Source organism: Cajanus cajan, chromosome 3, assembly GCF_000230855.2.
Source record: "Cajanus cajan strain Asha chromosome 3, NIPB_CcT2T_4, whole genome shotgun sequence".
NCBI lineage: Eukaryota > Viridiplantae > Streptophyta > Magnoliopsida > Fabales > Fabaceae > Cajanus > Cajanus cajan.
In genome coordinates, this window is record NC_138519.1 from 78,734,002 (window position 1) to 78,761,066 (window position 27,065).

The 27,065-nt window shown below is 34.0% G+C and overlaps 2 protein-coding genes across 4 annotated transcripts; one reads left to right on the top strand and one right to left on the bottom strand.

The window, feature by feature from the left end:
* Positions 1 to 4,163: 4,163 nt before the first annotated feature.
* LOC109816582 (P-loop containing nucleoside triphosphate hydrolases superfamily protein) lies at positions 4,164 to 11,112 on the bottom strand. 3 transcript variants are annotated; one of them, XM_083071408.1, is made up of 12 exons: positions 10,765 to 11,109; positions 10,325 to 10,561; positions 9,756 to 10,016; positions 9,431 to 9,510; positions 9,231 to 9,336; positions 8,974 to 9,087; positions 8,749 to 8,847; positions 8,557 to 8,646; positions 8,086 to 8,192; positions 7,860 to 8,003; positions 6,358 to 6,632; positions 4,164 to 4,437 (listed from the first exon to the last, which is right to left on the bottom strand). In XM_083071408.1, exons 1-11 carry the CDS (start codon positions 11,026 to 11,028, stop codon positions 6,365 to 6,367), a joined length of 1,770 nt encoding a protein of 589 aa, XP_082927534.1. In that variant the 5' UTR covers positions 11,029 to 11,109; the 3' UTR covers positions 4,164 to 4,437; positions 6,358 to 6,364. The 3 variants fall into 3 exon arrangements, with proteins under 3 accessions (XP_082927534.1, XP_082927535.1, XP_020237240.1); XM_083071409.1 differs by lacking the exon at positions 6,358 to 6,632 and having other exon boundaries at positions 10,765 to 11,112; XM_020381651.3 differs by lacking the exon at positions 4,164 to 4,437 and having other exon boundaries at positions 6,256 to 6,632.
* A 2,393-nt stretch (positions 11,113 to 13,505) lies between these two features.
* On the top strand, positions 13,506 to 26,129 carry LOC109816595 (autophagy-like protein). The gene is made up of 11 exons (XM_020381666.3): positions 13,506 to 13,835; positions 14,250 to 14,292; positions 15,157 to 15,210; positions 16,260 to 16,323; positions 19,726 to 19,782; positions 23,182 to 23,288; positions 23,393 to 23,431; positions 24,186 to 24,274; positions 24,367 to 24,445; positions 25,263 to 25,310; positions 25,505 to 26,129. Exons 1-11 carry the CDS (start codon positions 13,660 to 13,662, stop codon positions 25,583 to 25,585), a joined length of 837 nt encoding a protein of 278 aa, XP_020237255.1. The 5' UTR covers positions 13,506 to 13,659; the 3' UTR covers positions 25,586 to 26,129.
* Positions 26,130 to 27,065: the final 936 nt, after the last annotated feature.

Sequence of the window (27,065 nt, forward strand, 5' to 3'; positions counted from 1 at the left end):
TCACGTTAACACTGATTGACCATAGTTGGAACGGTCCGTTTCCAACTAGGGTCTTTAGGCAATTTCATAACCTTGGAACGGCTCGTTTCCCTTTGGGAACGGCCCGTTCGGGAAATACAAAAATGTGTCCTTTTCTTCTTTGGAACGGCCCGTTCCACTTTTGGAACGGCCCGTTCTGGTCCCTCAAAAATAACTTATTTTCATTGTCTGGAACGGCCCGTTCCACTTTTGGAACAGCCCGTTCCAGCCTAAAATAGAATTTATAAAAATTTTCATAAATGATTTTAAATTATTAAAAACCTTTACAAATATTTTATAAAAAACCCCTTTTAATTAACCAAAATAACTTATAAAAATAATCTTCATAAATATATATAAAAATAGACAATAATTGATATTGCTATAGTAAAAATTTCGGGGTATTACAATTCTCCCCTCCTTTTTGAAATTTCATCCCCGAAATTTACCTGAAAACAGAAATAGATAAGTTTCTCGCATCTTGCTTTCTAATTCCCATGTAGCACTCACTACCTTATTGATGTACAACTCTATCAATCTCTCCAAGAAATGTCTAATGTTCATAAGTACAAGGTGAGCAAACTCGGTAAGCCTGTCCATAAGATCAAACTTCTTAAGAATATCATACATAACTACAACTAAGTCCATAAATACAGAATCTTATTTCCAAATTAGGATGTTTAAAAGTTGCAATAAATCTGAAAGTTTTTGGTGTTCTACCTTAGCTTTCTGACATACTAAGCAAGCATACACAAATTCCTCCACTCCCATTTTCATCTTAGGCCACCCAAAACATCTTTTTAAGATCTTGGTACATCTTAGTGACTCCTAGATAGATACTAAAACTACTTTTGTGACCTTCTTCTAGGATTGCTCTCTTAAACTCTGGCACACTATGAATGTACAACCTGTCCTCAGATCTCAACATTCCATCCACTTCAAGTCTAAACTCACTCTCCACACCTTGATTCAACTTCTCTACTAGACTCAATAAGACCTTCTGACCTTCTTTAATCCCATCTATCAAGCTATTAGTCACTCTCAAAGCTCCTAACTTACTACTCTTAAAGGTCAACTTACACCCTAAGTTCATATCTCTAAACTCCTCAATCATATGCAATTCCCTAATCATCAAAGAAAACACTCTAAAAAAAAATTTCTACTTAAAGTGTCAGCTACAACATACGCCTTACCGGGTGATAATTCAATTGAAATTCATAATTCTTAAAGAACTCTAATCATCTCCTCTATTTCTCTTTTCACCTTAAACCATCATGCTTCCGCTGTGCTACTCTGATATATTTTAGTAACTCTTAAATGAATGCTAAGAGTACTCTTATGTCCTTTCTCTAAGATCATCTTCCTGAAATCGGGTTTACTAGGCACATAGATTCTATCCATGAACCCCAAAACACCATAACTTCCACTCGTAAAAGAACCATTTATATCCCTACCAATCTTTTTCACTTGGGTCACTAAGAAAGGATCTAACTCCTGGGTCCTCTAATTTCATCCATTAATCTATTAATCCTTTCAACATATTCAATTAAATGTTCCTAAGGGTGAGTTCACACATCACGCTTAAGTTTCTAATCTCCTCAATCAAATACAATTCTTGTATCATCAAAATAATAAATGAATGCTCATCCTACTCAGGGCATTTGTCACTATATTAGTTTTACTTTTATAACCCTCTCCAAAGATTAGAAGCCTAAGTGTAAGTTCACTATGCACCCATACTCGGTCTTCAAGTCTTACCACTTCATTAATACCCCAGACAAACTCTTATTCACTAGCTTGTCCTATAGCCTCATACCTTGCCACAAAATGAATCAACTAATTATGTTTATCCAATATTCTTCAATAATCTACTCGTTACTCGAGTCATACCTAGTCTCCACTACTAGGAGTAATTTCACAAGTCAGACTTAAATTTCTAATTTGAACCAAAAGATACATCTCTTTAACCATAAAGAAAGATAAATATAGATGTTTCCTACTCAAAGCATCGACCACTACTTTAGATTTACCCATATAACAACTAAGATTAAAATCTTAATCTTTACAATTTCCAATTATCTCCTCTGTCTCATATTCAACTCATTCGAATCAAACAGATATTTAAGATTCTTATGATCACTAAATACCTCAAGCTTAGAATTATACCAGTAATGTCTCCAAAATCTCAAGCGTAACTATTACAACCTCTATTTCTAGGTCATGGGTAAGGTAATTTTTCTCATGAATTTTCCATTACCTAGATACTTAAAAACATAAGTTACTACATTCTTCTTGCATCAATAATCCACCCAAACTTGTCTTCAAAGCATCACTATATACCACATAAAACTTACTAGAGTCCGGTAATGTTAACACTAATCAATTTTTCTTAAGAGTTTAGAAAATACTTTCACACTTACTATTCCTTAAAGGCAACTATCTCTTCCTGATCAATCCAGTCAAAGGTAATGTTATCATAAAAATTTCCTCAATAAATCCCCTATAATAATAAGTTAATTCAAGAAACTCATATTCACACTAACTGGCTTAGATATCTCCCCACTTAAACACAACTTCTACCTAAGACAGATCCATGTTTACCTCAACTGAAATTTACAGGAACTAGAAAACTTACCTCATACAATAAAATAAAATAAAATAGTAATACTTAAATAATTTAACATACAACCATCTTGGATATATCTCCACCCTCAACTACAATATGATCATATCACACCCTAAGATCACTCTCACTAACCTCACGCCATTCACCAATTGATCCCTAACTAAGGTCATCTATCCACATATCAACATACATGCATATCAAGTCATATTAGAATGCCTACTTTAAACCTTCATATATACCATCCATAAGCATGTACATGAACAACCTTTACCACATAGCATCATACAACCTTAAACAACCTCTCAATCCACATGAAAACACCCCAAAACATCTTAACAAAGTCAATTCTTATCCTTGCATTGTCTACTAACCTGAAAACATTATTACAGCCTACTTCTCCTTTCAACAACTATCAAAGAAAACAACACATAGAGAGTTCTACTCATCCACATGATCTCAACCTATCACCAAAGAAAGCTAAGTGATTAAGCTACAACTCTTACGAGATTTTAAAAGGATCATCTTCTTAGCTAAAAATTCAAAAATCACCACAGATATATTCAACAATTACAACTAGACCTTTGATCACCAAAGTAGTTATAACTAGAGTGCAAACATCCCTACACAATAACGCATCAACATCTAGGCCACAAAATACCTCAATCCTTCCAAACTTACTCCTTTCCACCTCAAATTCATATCAAAGTTTCTCACTACAAACCAAACAACTCACATATTCAGTACAAAAGGCTTAGAAAATAAAATTCACATGCAACCATCAAACTCTAGAAATCATCAATACTTCAATCTCTCCTTAAGAATACCAAAATTCCAATTCTCAACATACATCATCCTTGGATTCAACAACTATAGCTTTCAAAAATTTCACCAATCGTAAACTCTTAATACACTAGAAAAAAAATCAATGTCTTACCCAAATCTAAGGTCTCAATAACCCCTACAATATTGGCACAATATCTCGTCTACTACTCACACATATGCTTGCAACACAAGCGATACCACTCAGCCACTACTTCTTACATAAGCAAGAAGTATCAAACAAATAAGCAATCATAGAATGAAGAAGAGCGGTCATAATAGTATTAGCTAACACTATCATAACTATCATTCCTCAAATTACAAAATAACTTAACAATATCAAACTCTACAATATCAGCACAAGGAGAACATCATCATTATCATTATCAAAGCAAAACATCATCAACAAACAAAACACTGTCAAAGTACACAACATAATCATAATAAGTACATAACTCACAGTCGATTAGATCGACCTGCTCTGATACCACTAAATGTGACACCCTCTACCCCAACATTAATTCACAATAAATGTAAACAATAATAATTTTATTTTTCCTTTTGAGTAAATAAATTCTTTCATAGTAAACAACATCCTTCATGGATAAAATAGTTGTCTCAAATATCAAAAGGTAGAAGATTCACATTCGTAACTCATAAATCATAGGAAGTCATCATGTAAGTATCAAAATTCAAGAAATCATATAAAAGAAAATATTGATTAATTCCAGCAAAGGTGGCAGTGCCTCCTAGTTAGAAATTAATTTATAAATTTCAAGTCATGTAATAAAAATAAAATAATAAAGATGTACATTTTGGTCTTTTCTCAAGAACGTTCAAAATTATAAAAGAAGAGAAAATTAAAGCTTTTAAAACAATAATATCCCAAAATAAGTCTAGCTATGCCCGATGTCACATCCTATCAGAGCATGCCCAACTGAACCCTTAAGCCTCATTACCAACATCATGATCACCTGCAACATAATTTAAACATATACAAGAACAACAAAGGAGTGAGAAACATCTCACTTAGTTTTAGGTGAAGAAATAAAGGTTAGATAGCACACACACAACAAATATAAATCACATGTAAATAATACACATAAATAATCAATATCACATATATATTCATTTATCATGCTATGATGTCATGGACTCGACTCATAAATGCATGCATGTGGCGCCATAAGGAAGTTTCACATATCATCACTGGTGACCCTAAGGCACACCTGCACAACTGTCAGTGACCCTAAGGTACACCTGGTTAGCATATCATCAACTGTCGGTGACCCTAAAGTACACCTAGTTAGCATATCATCAACTGTCGGTGACCCTAAGGTACACCTGGTTAGCATATCATCAACTATCGGTGACCCTAAAGTACACCTTATTAGCATGTTACATCGTGGGTATGCGGCCTCAGCAGCACACCTGGAGTAATATATACATATGATGCATGTCATACAATCATAATCTCATTGACTCAATATTTAACTTATTATAGAATTTCATTTAGTACATCATGTCCTCATTTGTCAGTCTCATAATCACAGTTTGTCTCAATAGTCCATTCTTAGGTCTCATGTCATTTGTCCATATTTCACATGGTCATGTCATAAATACTCCTCATAAGGTCCACATAGGAATTCGTAGAGAACATTCTTTTTCATATTAAAACTTATTTATTTTTAACGTTAATGACATAATCATTTATTATTTCCAACAAGGAATAAAGTAGAACAAATAGAAAATCAGACAGAACAACGACAAGAGATTGGGATTATATAATCATTTATTATTTTCAACAAGAAATAAAATAGAGCAAACAGAAAATAAGACAGAACAACGGCAAGGGATTGGGGGCCAATCCGACAATCAAACTATCCAACAATTATCCCCACACCCTTGAGCGAGGTTTCTCACTCCCCCCTTTACCTGGATAAGCGGAGTTGAAACTTGGGCAGGGCCTCCTCCTTTGAATTCCCTCTTTCCTTCCCTCTCTTTCTTTCTTTCTTTCTCTCTCTAAGATTTCACCTTCTCACTCAATATAAATTTTTCACCCCCCCTTGCCCCTATTTATAGGCATCCTGGCGCACCCGGAACGGCCCGTATTGAATTCGGAACGGCCTGTTCCGGATCTTTCGAATCTGTGCAAAATTTTCAACTGGAACGGCCCGTTCCAAAATCGGAACGGCCCGTTTCAAAAAACAGAATGAACCGTTTCAAAAAGCAGAACAGTCCGTTCTGAAGTTCACGTTAACACTAATTGACCATAGTTGGAACGGCCCGTTTCCAACTAAGGTCTTTAGGCAATTTCATAATGACCCGTTTCAAAAAGCAGAACGGTCCGTTCTGAAGTTCACACTAACACTGATTGACCATAGTTGGAACGGCCCGTTTCAAAAAACAGAATAACCCGTTTCAAAAAGCAGAACGATCCGTTCTGAAGTTCACGTTAACACTGATTGACCATAGTTGGAACAGCCCGTTTCCAACTAAGGTCTTTAGGCAATTTCATAACCTTGGAACGGCCCTTTTCCCTTTGGGAACGGCCCGTTCTGGAAATACAAAAATGAGTCCTTTTCTTCTTTGGAACGGCCCGTTCCACTTTTGGAACGGCCCGTTCTGGTCCCTCAAAAACAACTTATTTTCATTGTCTGGAACGGCCCGTTCCACTTTTGGAACAGCCCGTTCCAGCCTAAAATAGAATTTATAAAAATTTTCATAAATGATTTTAAATTATTAAAAACCTTTACAAATATTTTATAAAAACCCCTTTTAGTTAACCAAAATAACTTATAAAAATAATCTTCATAAATATATATAAAAATAGACAATAATTGATATTGCTATAGTAGAAATTCCAGGGTGTTACAATAATCAGGCATGCATACTTTGCTTTCAAAGTAATTCCTCGGTGCCAGTCAACTTTGCATATTCATTCTCATCTATGGTCCCTTTCTTCAATTTCTTCAACAAGCGATATTCCTGCATCAACTCTTCCTCGTCTTCCATTGTCTGCTGAGCACGTCTCTGTTTAGCTGTTTTCTTCCGCATGACAGTGGGTGCATTTGGGGTTTTGTTCAGTTTCTTAGGTTTTGGCTCTTTCTCTTTGGCTTCTTTCTTTGCCTGCAGGTTCTTCTTTCTTTGTTTCTCTCGTGATTTATCTCTGTATTATTGAAGTTTAGCCGTCAGTAAGGGTTTCTAACAGAGAAAGGAAAAGAAAATTTAGAAGGACCATAGAAATACTACATGGATGCAGGACATTCATATTAAAGTCAATTATGAATCTTAAAGAAAAGAAATTAATTTCCATCATTCTATCATCGTAAAAGGGGAATTGGATAATCCCTTAATCAACCAGGTCAACATAGCACTAAGTAAACCAAAGAATGGCTTCCAAATAATACCTTTCCTCTTCAACCGTAGCTTATAATGAGCTTTCAATTTCCACTCAACTGATAAAAATTAGGGCGAAGCTTGAAGAAAAACAAAAGATCAAGCTCCAACTCAAATTTAGTTTTCAAACTCCAGCTCAAGCTCAATTTGAATAACAATTTAAAATATTAACCTATAATTATACAATTAAGTTTATTAAATTATTATAATTATAATTTTATAAAATATAATAAATATCATATATAATTAATATAGCTCCAGCTAAAACTATTGAGCTTTTATGTTGTTCCAACTTGAGTCCTAAACATTAGCGAGCTTCAAAGGAAACAAGCTAACCACATTAAGGTACTCATTCAATTGCCACCCGTTAAAAGTAGGGCAATAAAATAAGATATATGTAAGCTATATATGGTTTCCATTCCCTACGATAACATTAGTGCAATTGATGCTTATTAGGAGTTTGTTTGGGTATACTTCTCCATAAACACTTTTAAGAGAGAGAAATAAAAGAAACAATAAAATAAGTTTCACCATAAGCTAAAATTAGCTTATGCACAAGCTAAATTATAGAAGCTCTTTCTAATTAGTTTATCCAAAATCTTATTTTTAACTTATATGTAAACAAGTTTTAATTATAGAAAAACATATTTTGATTTTCCTTCTTATTTTTCTCTCGTAAAAGTGTTCATAGAAAATGTTTATCCAAATAAACCCTAGATGTAAATGAGTTTTAACCTATCAGCTCAAAATTTTGGGATTGAAAGTTCTGGACATGGCATTAGAGTCTTTTGACCAAGTGGTCAGGACTCGGGACAAATAATTTGCCGCATGCTACCTCCATTCTTCAAAATAAAAAGATAAATTTCAACATAAGGTCAGGTGGCCTGGCCCTTTGCTCGCTCCTATCAAGAGCATAAGCCTTGGGGGGAAATGATTCTTGGCAATGCTTTCACCCTAGAGCTAGAAAAGTTATGCTATAAAAGTGTTTTTACTTTACCTGAACTTAATATCCTCCAATTTGATATCTTCAACTGGTTCAAATCCATCAGTGGAAAGTGAGTGGTGTTTTACCTCTGGCATTGAAGGGAGTTGTAATAAGCCAAATCCCATGGCCAATTTTCCAATTTCAAGTTCTTTCCACCTGTAAGAGTGAGATAATTAGTTTGATGATGATGATGTTTCATTATAGAGAAAAAACAACATTATACATAAACATTACTCACCTAAAAATATAGGAGCAGTGATGCTCTTTATAAGCACGGATGTAAGAGACAAAAGCCTTGACTCCCTTTTCCATGACATCACGATCTTTTTTTGCAGCAGAACGAAGCTGAAGCATGTTTGATTAACAGTGTTGTTATTGGGAAATTGGAGAATGTTAAATTTTCATATACAATTTGCAGTTTGATCAAGATAGGACTGGTAAGCATGTTTACCTAAATTATTAATCAAAACAAAAAACTATCAAGAGTAAATGAGTATCAAGGATTTGGTTATGTTGTATCAGGGAATTTATTTCCACTAATTATTTTTTTTGACTCAATTAGAAGTTTGCAGACATGATTAATTAGTTCATAGATCTAATTAGTATCACTAATCATTAACCAGCACATCAAAGGATCTTTCTATTGTGTTAGTACAAATATTATGGAAAAAAAAACAAACAATTAAGATTATAAAGGCCTGGAGCAAACCTGCGGAACAACATCAGATGCATCATCAGAACATAATCTCTCTTGAAGAGGAACTCTTCTTATACGCAGGAATTCTACATAAGACTCCTCCTACATGTTTATATAGATTACATTACAATAAAATGAACCATTTTAAAGAATCATGCATGGATTATCAAAAGCATTACAACATGAATATACTTGTGACCAAACCTTTGGTAATAAGAAGACAACAGCATGACCTTGTTTACCCAGCCGTGCAGTTCGACCTACTCTATGTATGAAAACATTTGGATCTTGAGGAGGATCATACTGTGCAAGAAAATGTTTGAACCACAATGTATAGTTTTTACTTTAGCCACCATGAGAGAGAGAGAAACAAAGAAGATGAAACACAATAGTCAATAGACAATATCATCTACAATCTCATAGAGCTACCTGCACTATACAATCTACACCTGGTATGTCAAGTCCACGTGCTGCAACATCCGTACATAAAAGAACTCCATCTGAAAGGGATGTAAATGAAGCTAGTGCTTTCTCCCTGGCAGACTATATGGCAAAATAAATAGATAATCAAATATATATGGTTAAACATTGACAAAATAATGGAAAATAAGAAAAACAATGCTGATTTATAGAATATTAATATTTTATGCTTCAATATTGAAAAATGCTAACATCCAAATTTATACCTGCTTCATCTTTCCATGCAGGGGAATCAAGGAGAAGCCTTTCAAAACAGAAAGGCAAGGAAGGACAGCTCCCCAATAATCAACACAAGCACAAGTCATGAAATATCTGCATCAGATTCAAAATGATGTTTAGAGTGTGATAAAATATTCTTCTACTGCACAAAACACCTCATTCAATGGATTATTAACATGTATCTCACATTATAATCTTTTTCAGGTGATTCTTAATAAGGATATCTACTAGCTGTGATGGCTTCTTATCTGCCTCGCATTCCATGTACTGCAATCTCAAAAGGATAAGAGGATGAAAATAAGCAAAAGATGAACATAAACTGTAATATGCATATCTATTAGCAGCACATGAAACTTACTATATGGATTCTAGTAAAAATGCAAGACAGAAATAAATGCTAAATTACATAACAATATTGAAGTGATTCTGCTACTAAGGTGACAAAAACGAAACCATTGTATAACAAAGTTATGTCTAATCTGCAACACGCTAGCATGCCTCATAAGTTTCACCTCAATGTGAAGTCCTGAAGGTGTTTTTGAAGATTCTGGTTGTTTGGATGATGCAGGACCATTTTCTGATTTTGATTGTGCTCGAACTTCAACCCTCACAGGGTTCCTCAATCCTGCCTTAGCAAGCTCTTCAATAGCCTCAGTTTGAGTGGCAGAAAACAGACCAGTTCTACGAAGCTTAGGCAAGAGAGTTATAATAGAAGTTATCTGCTTCTGGAATCCCATATCTAAGAGTCTATCAGCCTCATCCAAAATCAAAATCTGTAAGCATAATCACGCAATAATGTCAACTGGCTAAAATGATGAAAATATAACAAATCAAATCAAATATTCTATTCAGTCAAAATTTTCCAACTTCAGCTAGATCATAACTCCACAGCATTAAGTCATTACCCATGTTCCTCAGCTAGAAGACCAGTGATCTTAAATCAGGATGCAACAGCATCAATTAAATATTACTTTGTCAACAAAACCAAAGAAATCTTGACCATTTTCTACAGTAAATCTTTGTACCCCATGTATATAAACAATGTCAAATCATCCAAGAAAAATAAGAGTGAAACACATACCTCAAGGTTTTTGAAATCCAAACCATCCATCCGATTCATTATGTCATATAGCCGGCCAGGCGTGCCAATCAATACGTTTGCTCCTTCCTCCTCTATTTTCCTCATGTCTGCTTTCACTTCTGCTCCACCAACAAGAAGCGTGGACTTAACATTCACCAATGTCGAAATGAAAGGTTGTGCAACATGATATATTTGAGTTGATAGCTCCCTCGTAGGAGATATAATTATCCCTAACACCTACACAAATGTACACATAGCAATCATTAGTGCGATTAAACCTCAACAAAATAAATTGGAACTAACACAGCAATGACTAAAATCCACTAAGCTACTCAACATTTTCCACACTACAATTTCTTCCTCTATTCAGACATGCGCGTGTTCTTAAATTGTAACAGGACACTGCATTCATTGTTAAACGAAACAGAGTGTGGAGGAACCTGGTGAGGCTTAGGGTGAGAAGAGGAGCGGCGTAGAATTTCGACGAGAGGAACGACGAATGCTAGCGTTTTGCCGGAACCGGTGGCGGCGTCGACGGCGACGTCCTTGTAGCTGCACAGTAGAGGTATGGTGGCGGCTTGGACGGGCGTGCAGAAATCGAAGCCGGACTGCGATAGGGCTTCGATAACCGGTTCGGAGAGTGGCGGATTCAGGTCGGAAAAACGCGTGTTCGTTAATGCCTTGTTTGGGAAGTCGGAATCCATGGCTGCGCCGTTCAGTGTGTTTGTTCGCTGCCTTTGTGCAATGACCTTCTCTGTTTGCTTAGGGTGATTTCACGGGTTAATGAAAAAATATTCAAAATAATAATTGAAAATATATAACTAAAAAAATATTTTATTTTATACTTGATTTAGGGTCCGATTGTTTTGAAAGAGGGAAGAGGGGATTTTTTTATATTTTATTTTATTTTAGGTTAAAACTCTCATTTGGTTTCTTATAATATTTTTTTATTTTAATTTAGTCTCACTTTAATTTTTTGTTTCAATTTGGTTTCCAATAATTTAAATTATTGCAAATTGAGACTTCCATCCAAATGATTCAAATGGAGTTAATTGTTAGCCACGTGGATGCCAGGTAGATGTCACGTAGATGCATACGTGGCTGCCAAATTTCATGAATACACATGGAACCAAAATGACCCGTTCTGAAACCAGAACGACCCGTTCTGAAACCAGAACGACCCGTTCTGATTGTACATGTTATGTGTTAATTTTGCAACTGGAACGGGCCGTTCCAGATGCAAATTTAACACACCATGAGTGCACCAGAACGGGCCGTTCTGGACTCAAAACGGTCCGTTCCAGAACGCTAACTTCGTTTTCCAAGCTGTGATTCAAAAATTGAAATTAAAAATTCATAACATATCATAAATTCAAAGATAGAAACATGGTTCAGAAACTAAAAATAAAAATAACATATACTAAAAAAGTTCAAAGAAATTACTGAGAATGGAAATCATCTAGATAACGGTGAAGGGAAACTCTAAACCACAAAAATTCAGGTTGTACTTCCTCAAGAACAGATTATTATTGTTGGGGTACATCGTCAATAACTTCAAGAGAAAACACTGTTTCGTTTCATCCTTGACTGTATAGTGTCAATTTAGAAGTGGTACACTTCAGTTTGACTAATAATGAAATAAAACCTGTTACCATTGTCCTTAGTGATACACTGCATCGTCCTTAAAGATACATTGTATAGCCTAAATGTTTAACAATTGAAGTTATCAACCCCCATTGACAATATTACCAAATCTAGTGTTTGAAATGCTTTGTACCTTGAGTCTTTTTCCGTGCACGATTTACAACCGTGAACGATAATTATCGACCATTCTGGAACCAGAATGACCTGTTCTGAAACCAGAACGGCCTGTTCTGGTTTCAGAACGGGCCGTTCTGGTTCCATGTGTATTCAAGAAATTTAGCATCATCTACGTGGTATCTATGTGACATCCACCTGGCATCCAAGTGACCAACAATTAATTTCGTTTAAATCATTTGGACGGAAGTCTCAAATTATAATAATTTAAATTATTGGAGACCAAATTAAAACAAAAAATTAAAGTAGAACTAAATTGAAACAAAAAAATGTTATCAGGAATTAAATAAGAGTTTTAACCTTTATTTTAAAGTAAAGTGAAGAGTTTGAAGTTTTGTTAGATTTAGATGAGAAAACTTGTTCAGTTGAAAAGAGATAAGAGGCTGTTTGGTTTAATAGGTTTTTATCTTTTTCTCAAATAAAGTAGAAAATGTGTTTAGTTAAATTATTACAATAGTTTCCTTTGAAAATGTTTTCAAAATTAAGACAGAAACTGAAAATAAAAAATGTCGTTTTCCACATTTTCCACATGATTTTTTTTACTAATATTTATTTTAACCGGTGTTGGAATTAGTTCTTAAATTTTAAAATCTCGAGATTTTGAATTTAATAAAAAAGACTTTACTAATATCATGTAAAAAAATAAATTCTCTAAGTCTTATTAAAAAAATTAATATAAAAAATATCCTCAGTATTACATCTAATTAAAAGTCTGAATAAAAAAAAATATCTGAATCAAAAAGTTTAACATTTAATTTCTTGACTAGTCGGTTTGTTTTTTTTTTTTTTTACCTTGACTGGTAGTTACACGAAATCTATTATTTATATTTCTCAAAATAAATTATGGGTTTAATAATAATACTCGATGTAAAATAATTATTATAGTACAAATTCTGTATTATAATTCTCAAAATAAATTATGAGTTTAAATTATATTTTATATGACTTTAAAATAATTATTACAATAATTAATAAATTTATTATTTATATAAATGATAATTAGATTTCAATGTAAAATTAGTTAAAGATTATTAGTGTATTATTATTAAATTTATAAATTATAATACGATTTATTTTTAAGGCATTATTACACATAATTATAATCTATTTGAATATAAATTTTGAAGTGTTTTTTTCAGTTCGTCTATGGAGTATCCAGGACCTCAAAGGGTGAGATAGCTGACCCCAAGATTTAATGCGGCTATATACATGAGGCAAGATTCGAACTCCTGATCTTATTTAAAGGTAGATCAATCCCTACCACTTAACCACACGCTTGGTCAAAGTGATTTTAATTAGACCATGGAAAAAAGGGGAAAAAAAACAAAGAACTGTTTAAATTAATGTAACAGGTAAACAAGTAAAGTAGTCGTAGGGGTGGAATCAAGTACAGATGGTCCACAGGAGGATGTTTCTGAGTTTGTTCCCTCTTCCTTCCTTCTTCAACTCACATCTCACGCTTCTCTCTGCTGAAAACCAAGCATGAAATAATAAACACGCGTTTCCACCCTTCCACAATGCCAATGCTGCTTCAACGCATCGTCGTCACTCTCTTGGCGCTTCTTCTACGCCTCGCCTCCGCCACCGCCACCGCACCTTGCCGATTCACCTTTCTCGATGGAAACAAACTCTACAATTACTCCCTCTCTTCTCCCATACGCAACTTCCCCCACGGCATCCTCAGCGAAGACGGGTGCACCCTCTCTCTCTCTCTCTCTTTCTGATCTGCTCTTAACCCTCTCGCTTTGCCGTTGATTTTACGCTGTTCCGTCGTTTGTCGCTTTCTGTAACGTTTTCTATGTTGCGTTATTTTCATGCTTTTTAATTTTTGATTGATTGGATTATCATATTTCGTTATTCCTTGATTCAAGTCAACAAGCATTTCCGGGATTAGTTAATTACTGTTGCAACGGAAACGTGTTCTGCGCTTCGAACGTGCTTCCTAGAGTCCTGGAATTTTGTTTTTGGACTCTCTGGTTTTATTGTAGTTTGCGAATGGCGGTAGCGTTGGTCCTTATATCACTATTTAGAATAGGGATTTTACTGTGGAAGTTATACAGCTCTGACTGAAGATTTGTTTTTAATATATTTATTTTGGTGCTTGTAGATTTTACAAAGTAGCAGTAAACGAGACCACTCTTTGGTTTCAGGTTGGCTCCATCAGGTCACACTTATATCTTTTGTTTCCAACTTTCCTTTGATTAGTAATATTTTTTAGCTGTTTATGGACTTATGGTCTGGCATCATCTATTAACACATACTAAAATTTGTTATTTCGTATTTGGGCTCTGGCCCTCTAACTCTGCAAAGAAACGAGTAAATTTCCAAAAAAAGTAATGGAGATAGACAGATAGTATGTGTAGTGTGGGGTAATTTAGACACCCTTCATAAGTCCCTTAGCTTACAAAACATCATTCACTCTAGTCTTTTTTGGTGTAAATTCGTGGACTAACAAAGGGGTTTTAAAATCTTAGAGACTAAAATGCACGATCCATATAACTGCGAGGATTAATTTAGTGGTTCACTTGTAAACGAACTTGCTTCAATTTGGTCTTCCAATGACTGAATTAGTGTTTGACTGTTTGTTATATATGTCACTATGCAAGGTCAATCACTTTAGTTGAACTGGTTAATGAATAGATAGACTTTCGAAGCACAGCATACACATTATTAGGAAACAATAGACTTTAGAGCATGTTTGGGAAGCATCATTTCAGCTGCTTTATACCAAAAAAAGCTGCTTACAAAAAAAGGTGGATGTTGCGAACTACGTAAAAACTGATTTTTTGTTGTATCCAAATGAAATTCAATATTTCAAAATCCTTTATCAACATATTTACCCTAATAAAAATTCTTTCAAATTATAATTGATTATAGCAATAATCTACTAAACACATAATTGATTATTAATCTATTTTTCGTTGCTTTCCCAAACACACTGACACTCTTAATGTAGCTTAATGTTTGTGCCAAGTTGATCTATATTGAATTATGTTCATTTGGTTTTTGGGCAGCTTTGCGATGGAATGATTTTCAATCATGACCCTCCAATATGTGCTGACTGTTCGGTAAATTTGTCTCTTTTCTGTCCTGTGAAGCTATTTTTACTCTATGCTGATTGAGTGACATATAGTAATCATGATTAGATGTGATTTATGAATTTTAATCATATTTTATGATTAATTATGCTTTTGGATAAAATTAATAGTTGATGAAATCACAGGAGTTGTAGATTATTTGTTGCTTGTAATGTATCTCAAATATATTGTTTCCTGTCTTCTTTTCAGTACAGGATTTTTTTTTTATCTAGTCATTTTCCTTTGTATTTATCCATCCTTTTTAAGTTTTCTTAGAAAATTGTAGAGTAAAAATCATCCATAGGAAATAAATCCAAACAGAAATCCAAAGCTTTAGTGCATCCTTCTTCTGGCATGGATGTACACTCAACAACAGACAACAGTGAAGTTGTACATTTTTTAATGAATAAGGAAGAAGGAAGAATAAGTTATTAGATTAGTTACTTACAGTTACAAACAAGCATGATTTGGCATCACAATCTGATAATGTATTATAAATGTTCCAAAAGATGAAGCTGGTTGGAAAATATATTTAGTTTAATTTACTAAAAATTAGCAATCAGTCTTTTATTTTTTTGGGTAAAGATAACAATGATTACAAGGATGGTTGCAATGAGGATCGAACCTAGGTCTCTATGCTTCTATTATCCCAACTCCTTCCCTTCTCCCCAACCACTAGAGTAACCCTAAACTTTAAATCCTGAACCCCTAACAAAGATAATAAATATATTTAGTTTAATTTAGTAACAATTAGCAATCAGTCTGTTTAGCCTAGTGCCTGGTGGTCACTGTTCACATAAAAGTGATGCTACTTCAAAAGGTTAAATGAAAAGGTAGAATGGGAGATCATATCATTGATAAATAGCTGCAGGGACAAGCATTGGATAGAATTTTAAGGCTGTTCAAAGGTCCTGCATCAATTTGCATTAAGTAAATTGTTTCATGGAATATCTTGAAATAATGTAATATATTTAATTATTTATTATCCCATAATTTTACAAAGTTTTCTGCTTATTTGATTGTCTTATTGTATGCTTTAGGATTGTGGAGGGCCAAAACGTTGTGGGATGGAGTGCAATGCCCTTATAGCAAACAAAATTGGAGGTAGAATTCCTAAAACTTCTGTTTTCTCCCATTTACTTGTTTCTGTTCATATATTATAGTGTCTACTACTTTATGCTTGTGGTATGGTGACAGACAGAACTAAACAGGTCTGCTGCTTTGTTAAGTTGTTATACCTTGTAATCCTCATTATGAATGGAATTATATGATTAGTGCATGTTTGACCTTGGTATGAATTTCTCCAATTGCAGAATTGCTTTTTCAGAAGCATTTTTTTGAGATCATGATTAAGTAAAAAATGCAATTTAGGTCATTTTGGCTTCTAGTCTCTGTTGCTATTTCTCTTTCACCATAAAATAAAGATTCTACCACCATGTCACACAATTTAGGCTCCATTTGGGGTGGTTTTTAGTTTTAAATTTAAAACTTTAAAAAACTAAACCAGTTTTTTTTTTTTTTTTTTTTTTTTTTTTTTCAGTTTTAAAAAGTTGTTTCGGTATTATAATTTTCATTTAAATTTTCACTAAAAAGATGTGAGGCTATTTACATGAGGTTGTGATGAGAGCATCTGGAGTAAAGTAGGCAGAAAAGAAAAAAAATATTCCATCTGCATCTGAAATGGTTCGTGATTGATTTTGTTCAATGGAAAGATAGAGACATGATAGAGGGAGGGTAGGGTAGAGCTGACAAGGGTGTTGGGGTCATGGTTGGTGGAGATGATAGAGGTGTTGGAGTCTGTACAGGTAGGGGAACAGCTGTTGGAGGAGTTGAAGTAGGGGGAGTTGTAGCCTGTAGGTGGTGGAGACTGGAGAGGGGGGCGGGGGGGGGAGGGAAGCTCACTGGTGGTGGTGTGGTGGAGACTAAGTGGTGGAGTCAAAGACTTGATAGGAAGAAAAGAAGACTAGGTATGAAGGCAAGTATCAGCAGGGAAGAGACAACTTTTAGAAACTTTAAACTAGAACTAGGAAATCTTTTTTCCTTGTTTCCAAAAGTGAGGTAAAATGGTTTTAAAATTGATTTAAAAACCATTTCAACCCCTTTTTATCCAAACATTTTTGTTTCAAAATAATGAACTGGAAACTTGCAACCACCCTAATCAGGACCTTAGGTTATCTTGAAAGTGCTTCAATTTTTCTAGAGTGATAGCATCATAGCATGACTGAACTGATTCATATAGCTAATTCTAGGGGTGTTCATAAAACTATTTTGAAAACTAAACTATAAAAAACTGAGCTATTTCTTCTACAAACTAAACTAAACTATATTTCAAGTTCAGTTTAAAACACTATACTATGTCTTTGAATAGTGGGTTTGGACATAACTCAAACCTACAAAATCAGCTTGTAAGGTAAAGATTAACTCCCGCTTATATACTCTTTAATTGCCTTATCTCTAATCGATGTGAGATTTATATTTTTTCCAATACACACCCTCATGTCGATCCAACACTATTGGGCTTGGTACGTAGATAAATAGTAAGTGACTCTTTTTAATGATCTAGGATAGTCAAGACTTGAGTTTTTCCCAATACGTCCCTTTTGCTCAACATTATTTGGCTCGGTACGTGTATCAATGGTGAGAGGTCCTTTTTGGAGTGGATCTAGGATAACTCTAATACCATCTTAAAATAGTGAGTTTGGACCTAACTCAACTCTATAGAAGCAGATTGTAAAGTGAGGGTTGTCTCCTACTTATATATTTTTTAATTAGTTTATTCTAATTGATGTGAGACATGCGTTTTTCTCAATACAATAAAATGTAGTTTAGTGCACTTTAGTTATAAAAAAATTGTTATAATGACTTTTGCATAATTGTTGTATTCAATTTGCATAAGTAATAATTTTTATTATAAATAAGACTATATTTATTTTAAAGATTTTAATGTTGTTATCTAATTATACATTAACATGAATAATTAAAATATTAACTTTGAATAATTATTTGATAAATTATATTTATGATGATTTTTAATTGATTTGACTGTGTAATCAATGTATTAAAATTAAAATCTCTTTTGAAACAAATTGATCGTAAATCAAATTATTGAACAGTTTAAAAAATTCTTACAGTAATTTTAAATCATCTTTTTTGTTTTAATTTGTCTTGTCTATGTATGACTCATCTTTATTGCGGTCTTTACTATTTTTAGTTAAATGTAAAGGTGAAAAATGATCTGGTTTAGGGATCATGTGTTTTTCCCTCTAAATATTTAACACAACTACATATCTATAACTCAAACTTGAGAAATTTGATTAGGTTGAAATAAGTTCCTTATTGGTTGATAGGGCTATTCAAAATTTATTTCAAATTAAACTACTAGAAAACTAAATTGAACTAGAATATAAAAGATACTCAACTATTTTTTTTATAAAAATGAAATTGAACTTAAGTTGGTTTTAAAAGCTAAATTACCATAAAAATCAGTTTCGTTAAATTCAAATAACAAGAAAAAGTTTGATTTAGAATACAAAAATAGTTTAATTTAGTACAACGTATAATTCAAGTTCATGGAACATCAACTAATGGTTCCACAGTAGCTACTTATGTAAGCTGGAACTATTTTGCCTTAGTTTTTAGTGAGCAGTTTTGGTTGACTTACCACTTGGAAGATTTTAGTTTTTTTAAATTAAACTGCATTAGCCACATTTTAGTTTATTAGTATAAGTTTGAGAATAAGAGTTAATTTGAAATAAAAAATAATTTTTTTTATAATGTAGTTTAGTTAAATTTATAGTAAAAAAAGTTTAGTGCAGTTTAAATTATAGTTCAGTTTGAACTTTTAGAACTATAGTTCTCTAAATTAAAAAATGGTTTAGTTTGGTTTTTCTGGACTATTTTATAGTTTAGTTCAGTTTAGATGGATCACTTTTATAGTTTAGTTTAGTTAATAGGTAGTTTAGTTTAGTTCAACTCTTTTGAACACCCCTAGCTAATTCCACTTACAGAAAAAGAAAATAATTATCATACATTTTCATTTATGCAAGTTTTATTGCTAACAATATTTTTTGTACACTGCTTTTGGTATACAGAGAACCTATATTCTAGCATGTTGCTGATTTTAATTATTATTTCATTTGCTTCTCTGTGTTCATATGTGCACTGTCATTGAAAAATCTAAAAAAAAATGTGTCCATACATGAACAACATAGGTTTTTTCACTGTTTATATTGTTTCAGCTTATGTACAATGGATTTATTAGTTGAGCAACTTTACTTGGTAAACACTATGTTCTCTAGTAGAGGTTATTTTAGTTTCTAAATAATATGTCCCCTTCATCATCTTTAGGTCAAGAGAATTAATTTTGGAGTTATGTTTCTACTTTGCTCAGCCATTTAAAGCTTTTGATACATAAAATATGTCCAAATGAAGTCAATTGTTTGTTTATATCTCAGTGAATTTTAAGTAGGATGGAATCTTCATGCTCTAACTGAGTGATAAATGCAGGTTATCATGTATGCACAGCCATAGGACGGGGCTCAAAAATAGATGTTGATATCATTGGTAAGCCCAATTTTCCTATCTGTTTCTGTTTCTTATTTTTTTTTAAACCATGGTGTTAGATATAGTTTTTTCTTATGGGCCTAGGCCCACTACTTTGTATATAAATACATCTTTTGCTTTGCAATAAACAAGGAATATGTTCTCTCCATTTACCATTTCTCTCAACATGGTATCTAGAGCCTATCCTTGACTTTCTAGTGGACCCATTGTTCATCGGTGCCCGAAAAACGTGTCTCATTCTGTTTTCCGGCTACCCACCTCGCCGTGTCTCTTTCTGGCAGTTTTTTTTCCCTATTTTTGAATTTTTTTTTGTTGTCGCCGTCGCCAGCTCCTGTTTTCCGGCAAGCGGCCCACCACCGCGGTTGCCTTGCTCCGGCGAACCCAATGCCGTTGGAATCTCGGCACGCGCCCACACGCGGCCACCGTTCCGGCAGCATTCACCGGTGCCGAACTTGCCCCAACGTCTTTTACCCCGATCTACTATTTGTTTTGTGATCAGACCTCGTTTGTCACGGATCTCTTCCTTCTCGGGCCATTTTCTCTCTCCTATTCCAACATCTATGGCTTCCCCTATCGCTGTTCGGCCTGACTCCTCTATTTTCACTAACTATGTCAATGTCCCCCTTTCCATTAGATGGAACCAATTTTGATACTTGGACTTCGGATATCAAGCTTTGGCTTAAGGGACAGGATTATGTTGCTCACCTTACCCAATCAGCTGCTTCCGTTGATGAGAAGGATCGTCCTCGTTGGTCAAAAATTGACGCTCAAATTTGTAGCGTCCTTAAGTCGACCATTCATCCCTCCCTAAAGAAAATTTTTCGTGCTCATGAGACATGTGTTGATGTATGGAAACAAGCACGATTGTTGTACACCAATGATACTCAACGTCTCTATGGTGTGTGTCAAAATCTCCAGAATATCATTTCTCCATGACGCCTTGAGGGCTCCATGGCTGAGTATTTGGGCAAAGTTCATGGCCTTCTACATGACTTCAATGAACTTTTGCCTCCCGTTGCCACTCCTGCCAAGGAACTAGAGCAATGCCAATCTTTCTTTATGTTGATGGCATTGTATGGGCTTCCTGATGAGTACTCTTCCATTCGTGATCAGATTTTGGGATCTCCGACCGTGCTTACCTTGAACTCGGCTTGGTTCACTATGTTGCGTGTGCCTTGCAAGTTTTCCCCTGACATACCTTCTTCAACTCCCACTAGTGACTCCTCTGCTTTGGTTTCTCAACGTGATGATCGTCAGCGTTCTCGCAAACCGGGCAAAGGCCGTCCCAAGTGTGATCACTGTCACAAACTGGGCCACACAATTGACCGTTGTTACGTCTTACATGGTCGTCCCCCTCGCCCTGCTACTGCTGTTGTGTCTGCTGTGTCACCCGACCCACTACCTTCGCCTCCACTTCAAGTTTATCATCGTCGGCAACGCTCAACTACTTGAGTCTGACCTCCTTATTGCCCTCCGGAAAGTTAATCGTTCTACTCGTAATCCTTCCCCTCATTATATTACTCTGAGTTATCACTGGTTATCCCCATCCCAATATACTTGTCTCTCTTCTCTTTCCTCTGTGTCTATTCCTAAAACTGTAGGTGATGCCTTGGCCCACCCTGGTTGGAGACAAGCCATGATTGATGAACTGTGTGCTCTTCAGAACAATCGTACTTGGGATCTTGTTTCTTTGTCTCCTAGGAAGTCTGTGGTTGGATGTTAATGGATCTTTACAGTCAATGTTGGTCTTGATGGCACCATTGATCGACTCAAAGATCGTTTGGTCGCCAAAGGTTATACTTAAATTTTTGGATTAGACTATGGAGACACTTTCTCCCCCGTTGCCAAGATGACCTCTATCAGATTATTCTTAGTCATGGTTGCTCTTCGCCGTTGGCCTCTCTATCAACTGGATGTTAAAAATGTCTTTCTTCATGGGGATTTGCTTGAGGAAATTTATATGGAGCAACCTCCTGGGTTTGTTGCCCAGGGGGAGTTTTCCGGTTTGGTATGTCGTCTCCGCAAATCACTTTATGGTCTTAAGCAGTCTCCAAGGACATGGTTTGGTAGATTTAGTACCATAGTCCAACAGTTTGGTATGACTCGAAGCGAAGCTGATCATTCGGTCTTTTATCGACATTCCAGTGCTGGGTGCATCTACTTGATAGTGTATGTTGATGATATTGTTCTTACTGGCAGTGATCATCATGGCATTTCTCAGATAAAACATCTTTGCCATCACTTTCAGACAAAAGACCTTGGTAAACTTAGATATTTTTTGGGGATTGAGGTAGCGCAATCTACAAATGGAATTGTAATATCTTAAAGAAAGTATGCATTGGATATTTTAGAGGAAATAGGGCTAATGAGTTCCAAGCCCGTTGATACACCTATGGATCCCAATGCTAAACTTCTACCAAGTTAGGGGGAACCTTTCTCAGATCCTGAGAGGTACAGAAGATTGGTTGGGAAATTGAATTATCTCACGGTAACTCGTCCTGACATCTCTTTTGCAGTTAGTGTGGTGAGTCAATTTCTCAATTCTCCACGTGCAGGACATTGGAATGCAATCATCCGCATTCTGAAGTATATCAAAGGTGCCCCAGGAAAAGGTTTATTATATGGCTACAACAATCATACCCAAGTTGTGGGGTACTCAGATGCAGATTGGGCAGGCTCTCCCTCTGACAGGAGATCCACCTCAGGTTATTGTGTCTTTATCGGTGATAACTTGATTTCCTGGAAAAGTAAGAAGAAGAATGTAGTGATAAGATCTAGTGTAGAAGCAGAACATCGTGCTATGGCCTCTGCTACGTGTGAGCTTATTTGGCTCAAACAGTTGCTTAAAGAACTAAGATTTGGCAAAGTTACACAGATGACTCTCATATGTGATAACCAAGTTGCCCTTCATATTGCCTCAAATCCAGTATTTCACGAGAGGACCAAACACATTGAAATAGATTGTCACTTCATTCATGAGAAGATTTTATCTGGGGACATTACTACTCAGTTTGTTAACTCTACTAATCAGTTGGCAGATGTCTTCACCAAATCATTACGGGATCCTAGGATTGATTATATTTGTAACAAGCTTGGTGCATATGATCTATATACACCAGCTTGAGGGGGAGTGTTAGATATAGTTTTATCTTATGGGCCTAGGCCCACTACTTTGTATATAAACACATCTTTTGCTTTGCAATAAACAAGGAATATGTTCTCTCCATTTACCATTTCTCTCAACACATGGTTTTCTTTTGCTAATTTTTGGTGCTTCATTTACGCTCCTCCTATTTCGTATTGTTATGCACTATTTGATTTTTGGTGATTTTTAATAATGATTCTAAGTATGAACTTTACTAGAATAAATATATGATTATGGTGCTTTTGAAATGACAGATAAGAAAAATCCCCACACTGGTGTAATTGTTAAAATGTCAAGCCTCGGCCCCAAATACAACTGTTCGCTAGCTGTGTCTGTTCTTTGCAATTTAAATGGACTGCAAGTAGGGTTTTATTATTATTATTTTTTAACTTTTTAATTGATTAAACCAGAAATTACGAAGCTGATACTGATTGGAAAGTTTTATTACCAAACTTCTGCTTACAGGGACCGCAAGCTCTGGAGAGATCAGGGACCTGTGATTATGTGAGTACTTTATTTTGGGATTTTTATAATTATGCTTCATTGTAACTAGCATTTTGTTTGTTATTATATGATGTACGTTTCCAACATCCTAGCATAGTTCTTTTATGTCCCTGTGCAGTATATATTTTTTAATTTGTTAACTTAGAACTTGAAAATCACCGACAACTGTTGAAAATCTAGGAAATGTTGAATGTGGACTCTTGAATCATCAAGGAACGTTTTGAACTTGTTGGCTTTTCCTTTTCATCTGCCTTGTAGAAAATTCATTAACTATCAAATGATAATGTTGGCTATCATGCTCTCTCTCTTTTTCCGTGAATTATTTTATCAGTTGAAAGATTAATAAGAAAAATTCTTGTATATTTTTCCTTTTCCAGCTATTTTCTTCACCAACTGCCATGACATTTAATGTTCTGTACTTATGTTGATTGATCTCTGTTTTCTTGTTGATTGGAGTTCTAATTGTAAAACTAAAATATCAAAGTCATTGCCAGTCAAATTAGCAAGCCTCAGCTCTAATACACGAGATAACGAGTCTTTTTTCTTATGTCTTCAATTCCTTTTTGTTCAAAATGAAGAAAACTGGACAGAAATTCAATCTCTTGTTCCCCTGCATTGATATACATCAGATGAAACATGAGAATAAGAATTATGGCTAGGCAAAAGTTGAAAACAAAAGGGCAGTATGAAAGTGATATTAATTCAAAACCAAAGACTACTATTATTTACTGTTTATTGTAATTTTCTCAAGCAGGTTACAGAGCTAAAGCACCCATCTGGTTGTGCCATGATCGTAAATGTTCATGGAGGAGGGTGGGGGTGGTTTGGCACCTTACTAATTATGTAAGGGCTTTACTGTCTTGCTTGGGTCTTTTAATTATCACAAGGATCTGTGATTTGGCTAAATTACTAATAATTGTTTCATCTTATTTCAGTGTTTTATGCCTTGTTGCTGCATATTTCCTGGCTGGTATAGTTTACCGATTTTTCTTCCTCGGGATTCGTGGGATAGATGTATGTTCTCACCTGTCCTTTTTGCTGTTTACTTGTCTTTTACTCTCTTTACTCATAGGGCATGTATATCTATTTTTATTTAGGCTTAAATATGTTTTAAATTTCTAAAAGTGATTTTTTTAGTTATTCTAATTTTATTTGATTTTAGTCTCCACATTTAACAAAAGCATTGTGTTTATACTTTATAGTCTCTCATTAGAGACCAAAAGCACATAGTTTTTATAATTTTTAAAACAAAAAATTTAAACAGGAATTAATTTTTTAAAAAAAGTTATTTTCTGGGGCGAAAAATATATTTAATTTAAACCTTTTATATATGTGTGTGTGTAAATTTGCTACTCTATAATTGTTTCCTTGTACTTGCTCTGCTCTGATTAGAAGCTGAAAAGAGAAAAATAAAATCTTTTTCAGTTACTGATTCATTGTCTTTTTTCATTTGATTTAATTATTATCTTTGAGGTAATTTGAATGAACATTGTATAATCCAAATCTTTTTCAGTTACTGATTCATTGTCTTTAATAGTGGATTTTTTTGTTGCCATTTGTGTATGGGTAACTTAACTGTGCTAAATTTTTTGCATCTCATGCTCTAACTCAAATTGATTATTGTCCCTTATTTTCTAATGGTCGCAAATTTCTTGTTAATTACACCCAGTCATTCGGTTAACAATTTTGTTTCTTAAATGGTCAATGATGTTTTAAAATGTTAAATTCCATGTCAATCCTTCACAGAACTTTTTTAGGCTCTAAAACCACCTTGTGTGGGACTTGACTGCAATTAGGATTGAAATCTTTTTTCATTGACTCTATTTTTCAGATTATCCCTAACCTGGACTTCTGGATCAGCTTGCCAAGGAGAACACAGGTATTCTTTTACATGAATGTTTCATGTTGAGCTTTTCCAATCTGTCAGTTGATGAAAACTAGTGGAAGGCACTATGTCATCAGCAGTAGGGAAAGATAGAATGAGTTTTTAAAACTTTGGCTCAATGATATCTATAAGAGGGTTGGAAGCTGCATTCTTCGGATAAACATTGTAATTTTACTTTGTCTTTGCAGAGTCTGTGTTCATCTTTGGTGAGGAGGTTTAAGGGTCCGTCCCAAGGTTACCGAAGCTCCTATTCTCCTGTGAACTTCTGAGATCATATTTTCAATTTATCTGGTGAGTTCATTGCGGATAATCTCAGATATGAGGCGAGCCTTCTGCTGACAACTGCAGAAAAATTCCTTTTCAGATATCCAATTGGTCAGCTGAGCTTCCTTGATATGTAATATTCCACAGAAACCTGTAATTCTTGTTCTGAATGTCCCTCCGTGAATTTAATTTGTAACATTCTTTTATCCGTCTCTTTAAAGAAAAAGAGAAAGAGGAGGAAGATAAAAAAAAAAAAAAAAAAAAAAAGATGACAGAAAGTCTAGCATGATTCTTATTAAAAGAAAAGAGGGATTATAATGGATTTATTCCAATAATTTTGGTAGACATTCTTTGGTTGATAATCAGATAATTAAGTGAAATTGTAACTTGCCTTTTGTTACTTTGACCATGTTTCTCATTTTCTAATCATTTTTGCATTTTTAGTTATTTTAATATGGATTGGGTGTGTCTTTATGCTGTAAGCTCTATGCCAATGAAGTCTCGAGTATATCCAAAGTTTATATGGAGATTTATTTTATTTTTTCTTCACATCGTTTCTTCTATAAATATCTATGGAGAAGTTTATTCAAAAATCTCTTAAAGTCGAACGCCAATGCCCATCTTCAATCTCTTGCCTTGAGTAAATCCCATGATATTTATCCTGGCTGGCTTATATGCAATAGAGATTTGTCCCACTGCTTTTTGTTTGCTTCTTGTGGAGAAATACTAAAACAAACACAATTTCTAACCTACTTTATTACACATTCTATAATTATTGACCGAAACTTGTCAGAAATAAAATTCTGGTTCCACTTATTTAATAAGATTTTTTAAATCACTTTTTTTTAAAAAATTATATTATAATTAATAAAAGCAATAAATAATTATACAAGAAAAAAATATATTTATTCATATGTTTATAAAATATTATGACTAAAATATATGTTAAGTTCTTGCAAATATGTCTAGTTTTAGTTCTTATAATTTTTTTAGTTGTTTAAGTCCATAAGATTAATATAATATTTTATACTATTGTCAACGTTAATTATATATAATATTTAATAAATTGATATTATATGAAGAAATCACTTTATTGTTTTTGTGAGTACTATATTATTTTTAATAAATATTATATTATATTATATTTGATAAATTCAATAATCTTAAAGAAAAATTGTTTATTCATATATTTAGAAAATATTGCAATAATAACACTAAATATTATAATAATATTTTTTAATGTATTCTTTTAATAATATATTTTGATTGTATATGAATTGATATGAAAAATAATATATTTAATAAATATATATTATATTTATTAAACTAAATTTAATACATATATTATATGTAAAATTATTTAATATATTATAGTAATATTGATGATAAATATATATAATATTTATTATTTAATAAATTAAAAAATTCATACTATGTGAGGAAGAAGGCATTTTATTTTTTCTTATTTTTATAAATACTATATTA

Excerpts from the sequence above, each read along its gene's own strand:
- LOC109816595 (XM_020381666.3), top strand. The coding sequence starts at position 13,660 with ATGCCAATGCTGCTTCAACGCATCGTCGTCACTCTCTTGGCGCTTCTT. Across the intron at positions 15,211-16,259 it reads CAATATGTGCTGACTGTTCG|GATTGTGGAGGGCCAAAACG; the intron begins GTAAATTTGTCT and ends TGTATGCTTTAG. Across the intron at positions 24,275-24,366 it reads TTTGGCACCTTACTAATTAT|TGTTTTATGCCTTGTTGCTG; the intron begins GTAAGGGCTTTA and ends ATCTTATTTCAG.
- LOC109816582 (XM_083071408.1), bottom strand. The coding sequence starts at position 11,028 with ATGGATTCCGACTTCCCAAACAAGGCATTAACGAACACGCGTTTTTCC. Across the intron at positions 8,004-8,085 it reads CACTGCTCCTATATTTTTAG|GTGGAAAGAACTTGAAATTG; the intron begins GTGAGTAATGTT and ends TCACTCTTACAG. Across the intron at positions 6,633-7,859 it reads TTGGAGGATATTAAGTTCAG|AGATAAATCACGAGAGAAAC; the intron begins GTAAAGTAAAAA and ends TCAATAATACAG.